A 21,588-nucleotide genomic window follows, 5' to 3' on the forward strand; every position below is an offset into this window, starting at 1 on the left:
TTACCTTGCCTTCACAGACATCAGTGACGTCCGCCCAAACTGAGTTGGCCACAATCTCGGAGTTCAGGTAATAGTAGGCGATAATTCGGAAGGAGGGAACCATTTTGGCAGTGACAGGGATTGTCGTCACCATGAGATCACTTCTGGAAATGGACTTCAAATCTAGGGTCTGCCCTTTGCTGAGCACCTAAGGTGAAGAGAGCCATCATGGAGAAATAAAAAGACATTGCTAGTAAGAGAGAGAAGGTCAGGAATGATTCAGGCCCATTGTAGATGTATGCTGTGTGGCTGTAGTAGGGACGATGGACGTTGCATCACTGCCAGCCACTTGTTACTCAGGACGTGCCTCTGCAGAACATTACAGTGGCGGTGGCTCACTGGGGGCTGCAGCTGCAGCCCCCAGACCAAAATTAGCAGAGGAGGAGCCGGATAAAACATAACCCTAACTGTACCTTTTAAACATTATTTTAATATCATTGGGTGTCTGTGGGAAGGTAAACTCCCTGGGGATCAGCACTACGTATCACAGCTGCTACTGCTGCTGGGACACAGCAATCAGCAACTTCTTACTGTGTCTGCCCGCCCCCCAGATTCCTTTGTAAACTAGCCAATAGGAGTCTGGAGGGGCAGGCAGATACAGGAGGGAGGAGCTGACTGCTGTGTCCCTGCTGCAGCGGCTGTGATACGTGTTGCTGATCCCCAGGGAGATTACCTTTCAGGCAGATACCTGCCAATATTTAAAAAATATGGACCAGATTTATCAAGCCTTGGAGAGTGATAAATTGCACAGTGATAAAGTACCAGCCAATCAGCTCCTAACTGTCAATTTAAAAAAATGACAGTTAGGAGCGGATAAAACTGACAACAGGATAGGTAAGTATAGACAAATACAGACAGTAAATAAATTCTCATAGTTACATAATTGCCGAGCGCAGTTATCATAGTTATGTACAGAACAGGAAGGGAAGAGGGTCCTGCTTGCACAAGCTTACTGTAGTTAGGGTATATTGGTGTACAAAGCAGGGGCAAACACAGGATTTCTAGAAGGGGGTTTCCAAATGCTTGATTCTAGAGAAAATGTGGGAATCCCGTGAACGGGGCATATAACGCACACATTTAAAGCTATAGACTGCCCCATAGAAAGTGCAGTGTATGTAATACGTCAGATATTTATAGGGCCAGCGATCACAGTAAGACATTAAGATGCATAAGTAGTACCAGCCTGTAAGAGTTGGTGGGCACCTTTCCACAATCCAAGCTCGACAGGGCACTGGGGCAAATGTATGGACCAGCAGAAGAACCTAGCATCTGCCCTGGACATATATGTACACATTGGTCTCCTCATACAGTACCCTGGATAGCGTATGTAATACAGTATCAATAATTAATAGTATAGATGGTCTATATCATAGGCTGAGTATCTAAAAAACAAACTTTCTGCCTCAAACATATTTATCTAATTATAAGTAATATAAGTAGTCAGTAATAGGTTAAACATCCCATAATAAATATTCATACATTATTTAACCAATTGGAGACAGAATTAAGCTTTCTAAGAACACATTCTACATTCTCCCACCTTATGACAAGATGCCTGTCTCTTCTTGCTGGCAGCTGCTCTCTAAATGCTGTGGCTGTGCCTCTAGTAAAATCGGTATACAGTATATACTACTGCTATTGTGGACTGCGGATGGGACACAAGGTGTCAGTAGGGTGGGGCTGTGCGGCCACGGCCGGGAAACAAGAGGTACCTGTGGGAGGTGAGTCGTGTCAGGGCGCAAGGTGCTGGTTGGGGTGTGCGGACATGGCCGGGAAACAACATTTTTGGAAAGCACTTCTCTACATATGTAACCCTACACTGAGAAAGTACTAATTTTCCTAATCCACCGATTTAATCATTAGAAATTGAATCTCATATTACCAATTATGCCTCCTAAATGTCACACAGTGAATTTCTTCAAACACTCCCCGTCTGAGCAGAACTCTAAGACTACTGGAAGGAGTGATATGGGTTCAAAACTTACCCAAGGACAAAGTTACAAATGGACCAATTACAACTAAACATGCTTCCAGAGATGATTCGCCTTTAACACTGGCTCTAATGAAACAGCTTTTGGCATTGTTCAAATCGGGCATTGTAGCTGACTTCACAGCCGTGCTACAGACTTGCCAACAGTCTGTGGAAGCGATTGGACAACAAAAAGACCATCTCGAAAACAAACTCAAGGAAGTGGCTAAGTCACATAATGAACTGATCGACAAATACGATGATTTGCAATCTGAAGACGTGCGACTTGGAAGACCGATCACGACGTCAAAATATTAAAATCAGCGGAATCCCTGAAGACATCTCGAACTCTGACTTACCACAGTTCGTCACTGATATCTTCATGAAGTTGCTTCCCACAGTGTCGATACACGACTTTTTGATAGACCGCATCCACAGATTACCAAAAGCAAGAAACGCTCCGAGGGATGTTCCAAGAGACATCTTGATGAGAATGCACTATTACCCTATCAAGGAGAAAATTCTTCGAGCAGCTCTTCCTTCGGATACCTCATCCGCTATCCTGGGCGACCTACTAATATTTGGTGACCTCTCTGCGGCAACACTTGCTTTACGGAGATCCTATTACCCGGTCACTAAGGCGCTCCGAGCAGCGGACATACCTTACAAATGGGGCCTCCCCGTGAAGCTCCTGATCAGGAGAAACGGAACCACCACTTCGATTACCTCTCCGAATGCGGGTATTCAGCTTTTGGCAGCCTGGAATTTATACAACATCTCCACTAATTCTCCCCGAAACCTCAAAGTGGAACACGACTGGGAAGTTGCAGGCAACCCGAAATGATCCCTACTTCAATTTGTCAGGTCGTGTGATTAAGAGAACTTGTTGTGTATTACTTCTCTTTCAGGTATAGACTCTACCTGGCACTGTATGACTTGTACCTGGACTCATTATTTTAAACCTGGGATCTTTTGTTCTTTTTCCCTCTTATCCATATTTACAGGGAATTGTTAGAAGTATATTAATTCCGTTTTGTTGGATGTTTCATGTAATTATTTACAAACTAGATCCAGATCGAACTGCTTGCTAGTTCCTTCACCTTGAATAACGTATATAGGGGGTAATTCCAAGTTGATCGCAGCAGGAAATTTTTTAGCAGTTGGGCAAAACCATGTGCACTGCAGGGGGGGCAGATATAACATGTGCAGAGAGAGATAGATTTGGGTGGGGTGAGTTCAATCTGCAATCTAAATTGCAGTGTAAAAATAAAGCAGCCAGTATTTACCCTGCACAGAAACAATATAACCCACACAAATCTAACCCTCTCTGCACATGTTATATCTGCCTCCCCTGCAGTGCACATGGTTTTTCCCAATTGCTATAAAAAATCCTGCTACGATCAACTTGGCATTACCCCCATATTTATGTGTCTTCCCACTAATGAGTCGCTAACTGACCTTTTTTTTTTTAAATTCAATAGTTTTTTATTGGTTTTTACAATGTTTTAACATTTAAACATTGCCTAGGGCAAACACAACATACTTACATCAACTAGACTATAACACTTAAACAAGTAACAACAACATGCTTACGGTATTGCATAGAGAGCATAGTGTGATGTGGTATTAAATATCTCATTCAGAGTCATAAATAGCAATAGAGCAGTGGTGACCCAGATTTCCTATATATTAGACCCACATTGTATTATCCTTTATCACGATATCATCGTGCCTTTGGATCTGGCCGGCCACGGGCCACTCACCCCAGAGAACCCACACAAAGACCACTCATATCGGGCAGTTAAATAAATCTAGGGTTCAGCAGTATTCATCCTTGAAGCGAAATAGCGAGAGCTCATCCACCTTCCCCATATAGCAATAAACTTTTTTTCCGCATTCCTGGCCAGATATACGAATTTTTCATGTGCAACAGTAGTATTAACCAGAGCAATCCAGGATTGTGGCGCCGGGGCTTCATTAGCCATCCATAATCTGGCTATGCAAACCTTGGCCAGAGCACTGAGGTTTATAACATATCGTCGACTGGGCGGGTCTAGAGTTTCCTCATCTATAGTTGCCAATATGCAAGAGATAGGTGTAAGTACGGTAGAGGGGATACCCGTAACAACTATGGCACGTATAACCTCCTCCCAAAACTTCGACACCAGAGCACAATTTCTCCTCCCTGGTGCCCACGGTGTATTCAATAATCTCAGGGTTCACTCGCAGAAGACATGCAAGGGGTTCAATGGCTATAGCAAACAGGGTAGGGGACAATGGGCATCCCTGACGAGTGCCTCTGGACAACGGAAAGGAATGTGACACAAAGCCATTCACCGCCACTCTAGCCAGGGGAGAGGAATACATCAGGCGGACAAATTTGATAAAGCTAGGGCCTATACCAAACTTGCGCATGACCTTCCACAAGTACTCCCACTCCACGGAGTCAAAGGCCTTAGCGGCGTCCATTGATACTACTATGGATGAGGGTGCCTCACGGGGGACCTGGAGATGGGTAAATAATCGTCTGAGATTAATGGATGTTGATTTATTGGGCATAAATCCCGTCTGATCTGGGTGTATGATCTGTGTAATTACCTTATTTAATCTACATGCCAGGATTTTGGCCAGAATTTTGATATCGGTCGGTAGAAGGGAGATAGGTCTATAAGAATCAACCTTCCTATGGTCCTTATCGGGCTTCGGAAGGACAATAATCAATGCCTCCGCCATAGATAATGGGAGGGATTCCTGTGTGAATATTTGACTATATAGCTCAAGCAATTGGGGGACAAAAAAATCTAAATGACGCTTATATAGTTCTGACGGTATGCCATCGGGCCCTGAAGCCTTCCCATTGGGGGCAGCACTGATCGCATCCACAATCTCCTCCGGCGAAATAGGTGCCTCGAGGAAGTCATGCGCCTCACCAGTCAGCAAGGGAAGCTGTATAGTCTGTAAATATTCGTCTAATTGCATCGGGGTACAGTCCAGTTTAGAGCCATATAAACGTCTATAGTACGACACGAATTCCGACGCAATCTGTGGGGTCTGCACTACAGTGGTACCGTCTGAGGCCTCTATTTCAACCACGGTATTAGCGGATCTCTCACCTCGTGCCAAAGAGGCTAAATATGATCCCGGCCTATCCCCGGAGGCGTAGAAGGTGTGAGAGGAGAAGAGGAGTCTATGCTGAGTCTTTTCCATTAGACATTCCTTCCATTCCCCCTGAGCTGTCAACCATGCAGATTTGGAACTATCCAAGCAATCCTGTAAGTATTGTGCCTCTGCAGCAACACTCAAGGTCTCCAGCTCGGACTCCCGGTGCCTGAAAAAGGTTTTTAAATTAGCCACTCGTTTAATTAGGGTTCCCCGCAAAAAGGCCTTGAACGCATCCCACAAATTAGAGATAGGTTGCCCAGCCTTATTTATCTCGAAAAATTCCCGCCACGCAGTCACCAAATCGGAGCCATCTCCCATATGTACTAGCCAAAACGGGTTAAACTTCCACACTGCCTGGCCTCTAGAGCAACCAAAGTCCAGGGTCAATGTTAAGGGGGAGTGGTCCGATATACCCCTAGTCTCATATTTGCTATCCTGGACCCTAGGAATCAGATCGTTCGAGAGAAGGGCCAGGTCAATCCTAGAGAACGAGGAGTGAGAGTGTGAGAAGCATGAATATTGTTTAACAGATGGATGTCTCAGTCTCCAGGGATCAACCAGGCCCAGTCCCGACACAACCTCAGCAAAATCATTTCTACCAGAGTGTGGACCAGAGGGATTGGTGGAGAATCTATCCATCGCTTTATCCAAAACATTGTTGAAATCCCCCACACAAACCACGGGTATACCCGGTGACAAGGCCATAAATCCTGCAACCCTTTTTAGGACATCGGAGGAGTACGGGGGGGGGCACATATACGGACAGCAAAAGCAGAGGGGTACAGTGGATTTTACACTTTAAAAACACATATCTTCCCCATGGGTCCGTTTGTACTGACTCCAGCACAAAGGGAACTGTCTTCTTTATAAGGATAGAGACCCCCCGAGAGGCAGAAGTGTGTGTGGAATGGAATGCCCACCCTACCCAAGGTCTCTTAAGGGCAAGGGTCTTGCTGCCCACCAGGTGGGTCTCCATAAGACATATCACATCAGCGGCATACTGCTTAATTTGTCTAAGCACAAGGGATCTCTTGATCTTGTCATTGAGTCCCCTTACATTCCATGACACCAACCTAAGTCCAACCATGAGGGGTCGTTTTGATAATAAGAGAGGCTACAGCCAGCAGCCAGCCAGATCCATCTTCTCTGCATACAAGAACAAGGCACCACCGCTCAATGAGTAGATTCGTAAGCCACACACACTCAAATTTCGACCATCCATACCAGAAACAACCATAGCCTACAACTTCCCCCCTCCCCCCACCCTGTACACTACTCCCAACCTGCAGCATACTTGGATCCCTGAACCTAACACCGGCTCAAGCCCAGGGCACACACCTTGTTATACCCTGGGTGGAGCCAGAAATACAATGGCCCTAAGAAAGAGAAAACAAAACACAAACAAAACAAAACTTCCCCAGCCTGTAGACTAATTCGCCCCCATAGGATAGAAAAAGGGGCGAGATATACAAAGTCACCCCCCGGGACTTAAGAGCAAATATAATCAGGTATATTCGGACCACCGATATATCCCTCCTCTCCCCCGGCCCCCCACCCGACATATCCCAGCATTATTAATATAGTAATTGCCTGTATGAGAAGGATAACAAAACAGAAAATCAGGTAAGTAATTAACCCCCCTACCACCCTCATATCCTCAGGGAACAGCATAGATAGTTAAACATTTTCCCCACATCCTGCATCACTCCAGTAGATATGCAGATAATCTTATCCTGTACATAAAATCTTTTGCCACACAGTCACAGGAATTAATCACTAATCAGCAAGGGCCCGTCTCGCCGGGAAGCGTCTATCCAGCCACATCATCGCCTCTCGAGGAGCCTCAAAAAACCTGGTCTCACCATCAGCTACCACTCGTAATCGTGATGGAAAGAGCATGGCGTATGGCAGTTCAAGTTCCCGGAGTCTCCGCTTAACTGGCAGAAACTGAGCTCTATCTTTCTGCACCTCCACCGCAAAGTCTGGGAAGACCGATATTGGCGACCCGTTCCATTTTAGAGGGCCTTTCGTGCGAGCAAGTTTCAGAACATTGTCCCGGTCGCGGAAGTGAAGGAACTTGGCGATGAAGGTACGAGGCGGGGCCCCCGGAGGCAACGGGCGCATCGGAACTCTATGAGCTCGTTCTATGGTGAAATGAGGCGAGAATTCATCGGGTCCAAATGCCTTCCGAAGCCACGCCTCTAGAAATTCCTCAGGAGATGAGCCCTCCTCCTTCTCGGGCAGGCCGATGAAACGGACATTATTGCGACGTAGGCGCCCCTCCATATCCGTTAGTTTTTTGCGCACATCAGTCATTTGAGACTCCAAAGTGTCAGTGCGCCGCCCCAGCGGGGTGACAGTATCCTCGACATTGGAGATACGGGTTTCGGCCTCACCCACCCTCTCTCTCACCCGTTGTAGGTCCTGATGTATAATGGAGAGATCAGACTGCACCTGCCCAATTTTGTCAGCCAAGCGGGCCTCGCTTGCTGTCACGGCATCCAACACTCTTTGTAACGCAGCATCGGGTGGTTCTGATGAGGCAGAGCTGTATGCAGGAGAAGGGGGCGAAGACCCATCTTGTGTAGTTTCCCTCCGCTGTTGTTGGGGACCGGGGTTGCGGACAAACTTTTCCATTGCGCCTGCCGCCGCGTTTTGTTGACGGCCTTTCACCATTTTGGATAACACAATGCCACCGTATTCGACCGATTATAATCAAAGCAGTGCAGGCAAGAGAGGGGGCGCAGGCAGCAACTCACTATGTGAGGGCCAAGAGACGCAGGACGAATATATATATATATAAAAGGACCAGTGTTCCTGACAGTGTGGCACTATAGATTTGGAAGTTATGGTCAGGATCAGGGGATCAAGCAACTTCCCACCTGCATAAACGAGGCAGAGCAATGCAGGTCTGTTTTAGTGTCCTTTACCAGCCTCTAGTCAGGTCTGGCTGCCCAGGCTGCATATAATAAACTTCTGGCAGGAGAGGTGTGGACTGGAGCAGAGCCGAGCCTGGTGCCAACCACAAGATGGCGCCCGGAAAAGCCCACAGTCAGCCCAGCCTGTGTTGTATCTCTCAGGGGACAAGGGCTTTTGTAGCAGGCAGAGGGGGTATCTACTGCCCGGCTCATAGGCCGCTCCGTTTTTTGTACAGGGCTGTCAGGGGCGGGTGGCGGAGCTCCGTGTGCGCGGCCCGCCAACCGCAAGATGGCGCCCGGCGGTCTCCCGTGCTCTGCAGGGCCGCGACAAGCGCCCTGTTCGTCCGGCGGAGAAGTGGAGCAGAGCGGTGTGTTGTGCGGGTGACGGGGCACCCGCGGTATCCCCTCGCCGGCCGCAGGGCACGCTAGGAAAGCCGGGCGGGAGACAAGTATCTCAGCTCCCCTGCAGCTCGATCCAAGATGGCGCCGGCCTCGTGCAGGACAGGATCGGCTCAGCCCTTCTTTCGTTTCCAGCAGGTACAGTGATCACAGGATCCACTTGGAATGGGGCCCAGATCAGGCAGCAGAGTTTCAGGAAGCCGCACAGGGCCACTTGTGCAGTCTCACAGGGGGTGTCAGGATGTTTTCAGGATGTTGTCGGCTGGGGAGCTAGGATAGCACGTCCTACTCCATTACTCGTCAGGCCACGCCCCCCGCTAACTGACCTTTTTCTACATTTATTTCTCTGACGTCCTAAGTGGATGCTGGGACTCCGTAAGGACCATGGGGATTAGCGGCTCCGCAGGAGACTGGGTACAACTAAAGAAAGCTTTAGGACTACCTGGTGTGCACTGGCTCCTCCCACTAAGACCCTCCTCCAGACCTCAGTTAGATTTCTGTGCCCGGCTGAGCTGGATGCACACTAGGGGCTCTCCTGAGCTCCTAGAAAGAAAGTATATTTAGGTTTTTTATTTTACAGTGAGATCTGCTGGCAACAGACTCACTGCAACGAGGGACTAAGGGGAGAAGAAGCGAACCTACCTAACTGGTGGTAGCTTGGGCTTCTGCTACTGGACACCATTAGCTCCAGAGGGATCGACCGCAGAGCCAGAAGCAAGAAGTGTTCCGGAAAATCGGCGGCAGAAGACTTCAGTCTTCACCAAGGTAGCGTACAGCACTGCAGCTGTGCGCCATTGCTCCTCATGTACACCTCACACTCCGGTCACTGATGGGTGCAGGGCGCTGGGGGGGCGCCCTGAGGGCAATATAAGACACCTTGGCTGGCAAATCATCACAATATATAGTCCCAGGGCTATATATGTGATAAATTACCCCTGCCAGAATCCATAAAAAAGCGGGAGAAAAGTCAGCCGAAAAAGGGGCGGGGCTTCTCCCTCAGCACACTGGCGCCATTTTTTCTTCACAGTGCAGCTGGAAGACAGCTCCCCAGGCTCTCCCCTGTAGTTTTCAGGCTCAAAGGGTTAAAAAGAGAGGGGGGGGGCACTAAATTTAGGTGCAATATATGTATACAAGCAGCTATTGGGGGAAAAATCACTCAGTTATAGTGTTAATCCCTGCATTATATAGCGCTCTGGTGTGTGCTGGCATACTCTCTCTCTGTCGCCCCAAAGGACTTTGTGGGGTCCTGTCCTCAGTCAGAGCATTCCCTGTGTGTGTGCGGTGTGTCGGTACGGCTGTGTCGACATGTTCGATGAGGAAGGTTACGTGGAGGCGGAGCAGAGGGCGATAAATGGGATGTCGCCTGAGTGGATGGATAGGTGGAAGGTATTAACTGACAGTGTCAACTCCTTACATAAAAGGCTGGATGACGTAACAGCTGTGGGACAGACGGCTTCTCAGCCGCGCCTGCCCAGGCGTCTCAAAGGCCATCAGGGGCTCAGAAAAACGCCCGTTACCTCAGATGGCAGACACAGATGTCGACACGGAGTCTGACTCCAGTGTCGACGAGGTTGAGACATATACACAATCCACTAGGGACATCCGTTACATGATCTCGGCAATGAAAAATGTGTTACGCATTTCTGACATGAACCCAAGTACCACATAAAAGGGGTTTTATTTTTGGGGAGAAAAAGCAGCCAGTGTTTTGTTCCCCCATCAGATGAATGAATGAAGTGTGTAAAGAAGCGTGGGTTCCCCCGATAAGAAACTGGTAATTTCTAAAAAGTTACTGATGTCGTACCCTTTCCCGCCAGAGGATAGGTCACGTTGGGAGATATCCCTTAGGGTGGATAAGGCGCTCACACGTTTGTCAAAAAAGGTGGCACTGCCGTCTTAGGATACGGCCACCTTGAAGGAGCCTGCTGATAAAAAGCAGGAGGCTATCCTGAAGTCTGTATATAGTTATACACACTCAGGTTATATACTGAGACCTGCAATTGCCTCAGCATAAATAGTGCTGCTGCAGCGTGGTCTGATACCCTGTCAGATAATATTAATACTCTAAGACAGGGATAATATATTGCTAACATAGAGCATAATAAAGATGTCGTCTTATATATAAAGGATGCACAGAGGGATATTTGCTGGCTGGCATCCAGAATTAATGTAATGTCCATTCTGCCAGGATGGTATTAGAAACCCGGCAGTGGACAGGTGATGCTGCCTGTAAAAGGCACATGGAGATTCTGCCTTATAAGGGTGAGGAATTGTTTGGGGATGGTCTCTGGGACCTCGTATCCACAGCAACAGCTGGGAAGTATTTTTTTTTACCTCAGGTTTCCTCACAGCCTAAGAAAGCACCGTATTTTCAGGTACAGTCCTTTCGGCTTCAGAAAAGCAAGCGGGTCAAAGGCGCTTCCTTTCTGCACAGAGACAAGGGAAGAAGGAAAAAGCTGCACCAGCAGCCAGTTCCCAGGATCAAAAATCTTCCCCCGCTTCCTCTGAGTCCACCGCATGACGCTGGGTCTCCACAGGTGGAGACAGGTGCGGTAGGGGCGCGTCTCGGGAACTTCAGGGACCAGTGGGCTTGACCACAGGTGGATCCCTAGGTTCTGCAAATAGTATCACAGGGATACAGGCTGGAGTTCGAGGACACAGACCAGAAAAAAGTGTTTCTCCCGGAGGAGAATGCCAAGGAGCTGTCATCTCTAGTCAGAGGCCTCCTGAAACCAAAACAGGTTGACAATGCTGAATTCCTTTGTCGTATAAAACACCTTAAGAAGTCTAAGAACACTGTACGCTGTTTACTTAAGAAGTACCGTGATGGTACGCTATTTGCGTAACGATCGCTCAGCCGTAGGCGAGACGCTCAAGCGTCACGTTCGCTCGCGGCCCAGTGATCACAGGACACGTTATTGGTTATGTCTAGGGAAATGATTCGCTATGGCGTAGCTTACGCTCGAGACCACGAGGAGGTCACCAGCGATGCAGACGCTCACAACACTATACCTTTATGTAAAACCTTATATCAATGAAATACACTGCATACCTTAATGTGAGTACAGGGTGTAAGTGCAACCTTGTGTAACCTGACTAACTACAAAGCTGCTTGTGCGTCACCGACGCTCAAGTGAACACTTAACACTATAGAAAATACACAGATACTGGTTTAGGGTTCCAAAGCCTATTAACTGTATTATATCTAATATACTTGTAAAAAAAAAAAGGATAACAGTACATATGATACACTACAATATAACAGAGACTTCCTAACCAAAATACAATACTATCTAATACAAAACAATACTATATTAGTCTAGGGGAGATATGAGAGAAAGGAGAAGGGAGAGAGAGAGAGAGAGAGAGAGAGAGAGAGATGAGAGAAATTGGCTCACAGAAAAACAATGATTACGTTAAATAAGAGACAACATGGTTGCAGATAAAACTACATATGTGAGAGACAATCGCTGCGCAGTTAGTCAATGCTGAATACAGCATGGGATGGAAGCTAGACTCCATTTTGAGAAACCTCCACTTGATTCCAAAGACCACACCACATGCCTGAAAGGGGGAGGGGAAGACATCCAGCAGCAGCCATTTTAGATTTGCAGGTCCAAACACATGGCACCACAATCACATAGCAGAAAACACAAGACTCCATTTTACTCCAAAATGTCCAAGCCTCAAAACAATGCATATGTTCTGATTTTACAATTCCAAACCATCTAAAACACCTTTCACAATGTAATCCAACTTCCTAGAACCATCTCATAATTTCACATTCCAAATCACCTTTCACAATGTAATCCAACTTCCTAGAACCATCTTATAATTTCACATTCCAAATCACCTTTCACAATGTAATCCAACTTCCTAGAACCATCTCATAATTTCACATCCCAAACAACTTCAGTATCTCACTAACCAGAGCATATTCATCACAAGACCAGATCACAATGTACTCACAAGTATCAGCCTGCCATTGCTACCAGCACATATTCAAAACTACTGCATGGTGGTATTTATGATTAACAAGATCCCAGCTACCATCACAGATTCCACAGGGCACCAACACTAACACCCAACAATCACACAACCAAGCTACAACATCCTATTTAAACCAGAAAGCAATCTGTCTATATTCCCTTATCTAGCCATGTGGATTCAATACTTAGCCTTTGGTGCCTGGTCAGTCCTGGGGATGTAGCCTCCATGCTGCTGGGTGCCAGGTAGCTGTGTGTGTCTGTGTGTGAGTGTAGCTACATTACATCTGTTCTCTGAGGCCACACCTGACCACTACCTTCCTGTTTGACCAGTATCTGGGGGAGGGGTCTCTCTAGCTTTTGTATTGAATCACTGTTCTCTTTGTATATGCTAATCAGGTTCAGACCTGAAAACTTAGTTGATCATCCATTGTTCCCAACAAAGCTGATCTTAACTTTTATACATATGATCATATCTATCCGCTGCAATGTCCCACGACAACACAATAGGTCTCAAACTAAACCACACCTTATTCTGCTTGCTTCAATACCAAACATGATGTGTTTATCTGGTTCGGTTCAAATGATACACATCCATGACATTAATTCATCAGCCAATTCTAAATCTCCATGACGTCTGGTGTTTGCTGTGCTCGCTGCGCATATTTGCAAGTATAGCGGCTTATATGTGTGCAGTTTATATGGTCTCTCTATGTAATATTTTTCTGACTTTGACAGTCCACCCTTTGGCAGTCACCAATAACTGCCACTTCCTAAAACATTTCAAAAAGAGAAAAATATATGTCAGGGGTTAATACGTTTCCATGGTTGGGTAGGGGAGGAGAGAGGAGTAGGTGTGAAAAGGGTATGACCTGGTGAGATAGCAGAAGCATGTGTGTATGCGTCCATGTTTGGGGGGGTCATGTATCATCGTGCCGAACGTGTTGTAAATCAAGCTTCGAGGTATTGCGAAGTATACATTTGAATTCCTTCTTATCCCATATTAAGGGTCTGTGGATGGGCTGTCAAACTCTACCGAGCTCATTTCGGCTTTCAGTTGCAACAAAATGGGGATGCACATTTTAGTTGATGATACATGAATGAGGGAAGTATGTGGTTGCTGATATCTGTGCCTGTATTCCCTATCGACTATGTGTGTCATTACCTGAGGGTTGTAGAGATGAAGATAAAGAACACTTATGGAAAATGCAATGATATTCTATGTCAGGGAAATGTACGTTCGTCGATTGAGGTCTTGATTGGTGTCGGTTGATTGGAGTCTTCTTCTTTGTGCTTTTGCTCATAAATCGTGAGTAAAGCATACAACGTCCATGGATTTACAAAAAATGTTGGGCTATCGTGATTTTAAGGTTCCTAGGGAAACTGGGGTACCCATGGCATTGTCCATCAAAATCTTGTTTATCAGGTCGTCTGCTCTTCTTCTTTCCATCTTTCCGTTGTCGGCCCCTTGGCTCATCAAATCCTTCGTCTACGTGGGTCTTTGTACCTCGGAGGAAAACATAGAAATGGGTGAAAGACGGACCGTATACTCATTACGTCATGGTTTCTAGCATTGGGTCATAAATCAAATCCAGGTTAATTACAGTTTCCTCACTCCTCAAGCTCATCACTCTTGTACTTTGTTTGCACCTCATTAAAGCCTGCCCGCATCTAAATATCAATCCAATCGATATAACGACACCCAAGATACATAGCAGAAACTTTCCAACATCCATTATGACTCCTTGAGCCCAGTCTCCCAAACCGGAGAACCAATTTCGCGGGTTCAACCATGACACCCAACCAGTCAGCTCATTACCTACAGCAACAAGGGTGAGATTGTGTTTTCGACGAAATTCCCATTTTAATTGCAGAATGTCGTCCATCTTTTGGTCTATGACCTCTACCGGATCCTCGGTGCTATTTGTGATATACGTGCAACACTTTATACCGTACTGTGTTGCCAAAGTAACACAATATCCGCCTGTTACTGCTGTAAGGTAATTAAGAACCATCCTATGCTGAACTAGTTCTGTTTTGTAAGCTTGAAGTTCTCTTCCAGTGTATCTAAACGTGTCATCATACATTTCAGTGATATTATCTAACAAATTGGCGAGTGCGGAAATGTATCTATAATTCATCACTCCTCGAGCGGTACGAGTGAAATCTAACGCTACCAGAACCTGAATCCCGGTGGATTCATGGATAAGATCAGAGGCCGGATGCTCTAACCTTTCTGACAGTTGTCTTTTAACTCGGTGTTCGTAGTGAGTGTGAGTATAAGGAGCTTGGGCACCACGGTGTATATCCTTCATTTTGTCATGTGTAACAGTCATTACTTCAGGCAATACTTTTCCAATATAACACAATCCTTCAGAGTTTGGGGCAAGCCACTTGTACGCCTTTCTCCCGCATATGAAATATGCATCATCGGGGAGAACATAAGGGACGGAGAAGGACATGACCATATTACAAACCTTCCAGGTGAAATCTCCTGACCCTAATTCTTCCATCTGCTTAATGCACGTATCGGTTTGTACGATATGTGCACAGTATCCTGGTGATACCTCTCCAACCTTTAGTAATCCTATTTCTTAAGGTATATCGATACCGGAAAGATTTTCCTCTACTGGCTATGTGGCGTACGAGCTCTGTATCTGTAGGCATTCTATCTGCTCTATGTGAAAAGGTCATGGTTTGGTTGCTCCATGACACTTCCCAATTTCCCGGTTTTCTAGGATTGGAGATGTTAAAACATAAGAGGGACCTATCCACATGGTATTGGTGGAGCTTCAAACTAGGAGGGCTGGAGATATTAAACCTCCTGTCCACCGGTCTCCCACCCTTTAGCTCAAGTACCTCCCCTACCGTTAAAGGAAATGGTACTAGCCCTGATTTGCTGTGACCCTGAGGTACTTGAGAGCATACCCAACAATCTGTTTGGTTCAACACGTTACCCACTAGAGAGTGATAGTCACTCAATGGATGCCGGTCCATATGGATATTAAGACTGGATTGGCATTTCTTTATGCATCCATCTTCAACCGTTGTCACAGAGCCTACAGATACAGTTTTTCTTTTTGAACTAACAATCCTTCAAAGAAAATGTTTACAGATAACATGGTTGTTAGATCGTGCCCGGTACTCGCCTTTGCTTGGTGATTGGGTTGCTATTGGAAATTTACACCTCCGTCTCAGTCATCAGGACCTTTCTGGATCCTTTCTCGACCTCACTGGTACTCTCACCGAAACAGACTGCTCTGGTCAACATCATGGTTAACGGAAAAATCCATATCACAGTCTCTTGGGGCAAGTCCATCTTACAGGAGGAGAAAAGAAGAAGTTTGTAAAGGGGGTATAAGAAAACCGTCTGAGGGGGAGAGAACTTGTTACGATAATAAGTTCTCTCGTCTTGTTGTTCTTCTTGTTCTGCTGTCCTCTCAAAAGGTGCTGTCTCTCAGTCTTCCAAACGAACATTCTGGTGATGCAATATTCCTTCCCATCCAGCGATCTTTCTGTTAAGGAGCAAAAATCTGGCATTACCATAGGTCCAACTGAGGGGTGACATACCATCTTTAAACCATGGGAACATGAGTGGGAAGAGAGAGACAACAAAAAAAAACAAAAGAGATAGAGAACAATTCATGTGCATATATACATTACATAACTCGACAATAACCACCAATAAGAAAAGAGAAACAAAGCATTTTTAAACATTGTCAACATTAAGAAAACATTGTTAGCATTAGAAAAACATTGTCAGACTTATTAGGCTGTCATATCTATGTGTCTAATGGTCTCCTTGAGCAGTCCCTCCCCACCAGCTCCTGCATTACTCCATTGTCTGTATCTGGCCAGAAATACATTGTGGCGGAGGTTATGCTGGGGTTTGGTAGACTTCTGCAAGGACCAAGTTGATATGCAATGTGTGAATTCTTACCAATACTCGTCATAGATGGGGATAGAGAGAGAGAGAGAGAAAAAAACATTTTTCACAAATACATTTACAACGTTTCACCTGGTCATCCCTGTGTCTTTAGTGAATGACCTCCCACTTTATTAATCGTTACCTCAGGCTTACCATCAGTCCTAATGATCACCTTTCTTGACTATATTTTATGGGTGTGGCCCAAAATTCTTCCTATATGATCCCTGATTATAATGGTGTGTCATATTCATGCTCATTTTCATGTCTAGGGGGTCTAACTTTATGTGGGTTATTACAGTTGTTGGCATAATGCCCTTCTCTTCTACAATGGTAACAAATCCTTGGCCTTCTCCATGTGCTAGGGGCCTGGGGTTCCGGTCGACTTGATGCATCCTCTAGTGCTTGGATGTTCAGTGTCATCAACCGCTCTCCCTGCGCTTCCCTGGTTCTTTGGATATTTCGGTCATGCTCGATAGCGGACTCTCTTAATGCCGCCACCGAGATACCTCTCCAATGAGGTATTGAAGTTTGTACCCTAATTTTTAGTGTGTCTTTCAAGTTGCTCGCTAATACGGACACAGCTACCTCTCTGTGGTGTACATTTGTTTGTGTGTGATGTATATTACCATACATACCTGTGAACACGACCTCACCTGACCCTCCATTAGGGGGTTTGATTACAGTTTTTACCGACTGGGTCGTGTCCACCTGGACGTCTTGTGTGATGACTTCTGAAAGAGGTGCCGACATCGTTCTTGGTTCACTTTCTGGTTGGTGTTCCTGAGGAAAGTTTAACATGGGGTGCGACTTGCATGGGTTAATAGTTGTACATTCAACAGTATTACAATTATCTTTGTTACATTTATTACACTTATTCTTATTATCTGTACTACTGTTGCTAAGAGCATTTTTATTGTTCACCCTTGTGCTTCTCTCCGCAACCACAATCCCCTCCATTGCCACTTCTCCTCTCTCAAGATGAAAGTTAGGTAAGTAAGTTATATTTCTTTGCATTTCACTCTCCTGTTGCCATATTTGTAAACAATCATAATGCTTGATTCGTCTCTTTGCTGATTTGATGAGACATATCCTTCGCCTTAAATTATGCAACACCTCTGAGTCAAAACTACCTATCCCGGGAAATGGTGCCTTATCCCCCGCAGTCATTCGTGTCCATTCATCACAAAAGGTCTCAGAGTGGGGACCATATTTCCCCCACATTACTAACCGAGCAGACCCTCGGGGTCTGCAAGCCTCTGGAGTCTGAATCCTGACCTCCGACCGTCTCTGTATTGTGCACTTGGCTGCCATTGTGGACCTTTTTAACGCAGAAAAAAACTTCCTAAAATGCACCAAACACAGAACTTCGTTGGAAATCCTTAAAGCTCTTCCACTGAACTTCTTCTGCTCCGGGTATCTCCATTCCGCCTTCTAGCAGATACGTGTAGCCGTTGCAGGCCCTATCTCTAGAGATTTTCCTGAGAAAATTCCCTTCCTTTTTCTTTACACAAATCACGCTTGCATGTGCTCCCTACAACACGTATGAGGGCAAGATTTACGCATGGATATACGACCTCATATCCCGTTGCGTTATTGGTCACACATACAACCGTGCGGTCCAATCGTACCACTTATAGACACTTGTTGCCCATAAATGGTAGGATCATTGGAGTCTCCCTACTGTGCTCCAAAACAGCCAGAGCGTAATACAACGAAAACTTTATCACACTCTGTTGCACGTTTTCACTCAGATCGTGCTTATCACATTCCACATAGATCACAAATTATCACATAGATCACAAAGTCCACAAAGCGGGATTATCACATAGATCACAAAGTCCACAAAGCGGGATTCAATACACTCATACCGTTTTCAACCCACTATCATTCTTATAGTTTTCTGATCAGAAAAATCATTTCCCGTAGTCTGATAGCTCTCCCCAGAGGTACTACAGTAAAACAAGGTATTTAAACTAAGTTTTGGAAAGCTGAAATCAATTTGTGTTATTTATCGCCTTGCGTTACTTCACTTTTGCGCTACTTATCGCTTTTGCGCTAATTCAACTTTATCACAACTTGAGCTACGTGGGCGTAACCAGACGCTACGTTGCGTAATGTACGCTGCGTGCGTCTGCCTTTCGGATTGCGTACGCTAGTCTTTGTTAGTGACACGTGTACGCAATGCAAAGGATCCACCGTAACACAATATATATTTTATCAATGTAGATGATCCCTGATCATCTACCGCAATCCACACTGCACACTGGCTGCCTCGTCTCTCGGACAAGCCGTGTGTTGTTCTATACTTTAACTATTACCTCTACTTATTAAATAACAGCAAATCTCCTTTTAGCCCTTTCTATCAACTATAAAATTTGGCAGACAGGAATAGTGATATACGAAAATGAAACAGAAATGCAGATATATGCGTGCGTACGCAAGACAAAAGAAAAATAAACAGTTTTAAAAAAGACACAAGCGTTTTGTTCTTACTTCCGGTCCCGGATTCCTTCAGCACTCTTTACCTAAGTGAAGCAGACGCTTATCCCGTCAGCAACTGCGAGACAACCTCCCACCCTTTTGCTGGGGGATAATGTCTGCTGATCTACCTAGTGCAGATGTGAAAAGGATCGGACGAGTCCCCAATTGACAATGCTGAATTCCTTTGTCGTATAAAACACCTTAAGAAGTCTAAGAACACTGTACGCTGTTTACTTAAGAAGTACCGTGATGGTACGCTATTTGCGTAACGATCGCTCAGCCGTAGGCGAGACGCTCAAGCGTCACGTTCGCTCGCGGCCCAGTGATCACAGGACACGTTATTGGTTATGTCTAGGGAAATGATTCGCTATGGCGTAGCTTACGCTCGAGACCACGAGGAGGTCACCAGCGATGCAGACGCTCACAACACTATACCTTTATGTAAAACCTTATATCAATGAAATACACTGCATACCTTAATGTGAGTACAGGGTGTAAGTGCAACCTTGTGTAACCTGACTAACTACAAAGCTGCTTGTGCGTCACCGACGCTCAAGTGAACACTTAACACTATAGAAAATACACAGATACTGGTTTAGGGTTCCAAAGCCTATTAACTGTATTATATCTAATATACTTGTAAAAAAAAAAAGGATAACAGTACATATGATACACTACAATATAACAGAGACTTCCTAACCAAAATACAATACTATCTAATACAAAACAATACTATATTAGTCTAGGGGAGATATGAGAGAAAGGAGAAGGGAGAGAGAGAGAGAGAGAGAGAGAGAGAGAGATGAGAGAAATTGGCTCACAGAAAAACAATGATTACGTTAAATAAGAGACAACATGGTTGCAGATAAAACTACATATGTGAGAGACAATCGCTGCGCAGTTAGTCAATGCTGAATACAGCATGGGATGGAAGCTAGACTCCATTTTGAGAAACCTCCACTTGATTCCAAAGACCACACCACATGCCTGAAAGGGGGAGGGGAAGACATCCAGCAGCAGCCATTTTAGATTTGCAGGTCCAAACACATGGCACCACAATCACATAGCAGAAAACACAAGACTCCATTTTACTCCAAAATGTCCAAGCCTCAAAACAATGCATATGTTCTGATTTTACAATTCCAAACCATCTAAAACACCTTTCACAATGTAATCCAACTTCCTAGAACCATCTCATAATTTCACATTCCAAATCACCTTTCACAATGTAATCCAACTTCCTAGAACCATCTTATAATTTCACATTCCAAATCACCTTTCACAATGTAATCCAACTTCCTAGAACCATCTCATAATTTCACATCCCAAACAACTTCAGTATCTCACTAACCAGAGCATATTCATCACAAGACCAGATCACAATGTACTCACAAGTATCAGCCTGCCATTGCTACCAGCACATATTCAAAACTACTGCATGGTGGTATTTATGATTAACAAGATCCCAGCTACCATCACAGATTCCACAGGGCACCAACACTAACACCCAACAATCACACAACCAAGCTACAACATCCTATTTAAACCAGAAAGCAATCTGTCTATATTCCCTTATCTAGCCATGTGGATTCAATACTTAGCCTTTGGTGCCTGGTCAGTCCTGGGGATGTAGCCTCCATGCTGCTGGGTGCCAGGTAGCTGTGTGTGTCTGTGTGTGAGTGTAGCTACATTACATCTGTTCTCTGAGGCCACACCTGACCACTACCTTCCTGTTTGACCAGTATCTGGGGGAGGGGTCTCTCTAGCTTTTGTATTGAATCACTGTTCTCTTTGTATATGCTAATCAGGTTCAGACCTGAAAACTTAGTTGATCATCCATTGTTCCCAACAAAGCTGATCTTAACTTTTATACATATGATCATATCTATCCGCTGCAATGTCCCACGACAACACAATAGGTCTCAAACTAAACCACACCTTATTCTGCTTGCTTCAATACCAAACATGATGTGTTTATCTGGTTCGGTTCAAATGATACACATCCATGACATTAATTCATCAGCCAATTCTAAATCTCCATGACGTCTGGTGTTTGCTGTGCTCGCTGCGCATATTTGCAAGTATAGCGGCTTATATGTGTGCAGTTTATATGGTCTCTCTATGTAATATTTTTCTGACTTTGACAAGGTGTCGGTGCATCACTGCACGCGAGTCCTGGGAAAAATGGTAGCTTCCTACGAAGCAATTCCATTCGGCAGGTTCCATGCCTACAACAAGGCGGGGGTTACTATTCCAAAATGTTGTGGTACCGAAACCAGACGGTTCGGTGAGACCCATTATAAAATTGAAAGCCTTGAACACTTATATACGAAGGTTCAAGTTCAAAATGGAATCGCTCAGGGCGATTATTGCAAGCCTGGAGAATTTCAGGGTATCACTGGACATCAAGGATGCTTACCTGCATGTCCCTATTTACCTTCTTCACCAGGAGTACCTCAAAATTGTGGTACAGGATTGTCATTACCAATTCCAGAATTTACCAAGGTAATGGCCGAAATAATTATCCTGTACTTGGACGATCTCCTTATAAAGGCGAGGTCCAGGGAGCAGTTGTTCGTCGGAGTAGCACTATCTCGGGAAGTGCTACAACAGCACGGCTGGTTTCTGAATATTCCAAAGTCGCAGCTGGTTTCTACGATGCGTCTACTGTTCCTGGGTATGGTTCTGGACACAGAACAGGATAAA

General features: G+C 45.3%; 1 protein-coding gene across 1 annotated transcript in view; it reads right to left on the reverse strand.

Moving 5' to 3' along the window:
• LOC134949536 (complement C4-like) overlaps positions 1–21,588 on the reverse strand; it is a 198,375-nt gene that overhangs the window by 128,346 nt on the left and 48,441 nt on the right. Inside the window, exon 13 of the mRNA XM_063938161.1 lies at positions 5–187. Within this exon, the coding sequence (XP_063794231.1) occupies positions 5–187 (183 nt within the window). The remainder of the gene's footprint in view (positions 1–4; positions 188–21,588) is intronic.

Source organism: Pseudophryne corroboree, chromosome 8 (genome assembly GCF_028390025.1).
Source record: "Pseudophryne corroboree isolate aPseCor3 chromosome 8, aPseCor3.hap2, whole genome shotgun sequence".
NCBI classification, from domain to species: Eukaryota; Metazoa; Chordata; class Amphibia; order Anura; family Myobatrachidae; genus Pseudophryne; species Pseudophryne corroboree.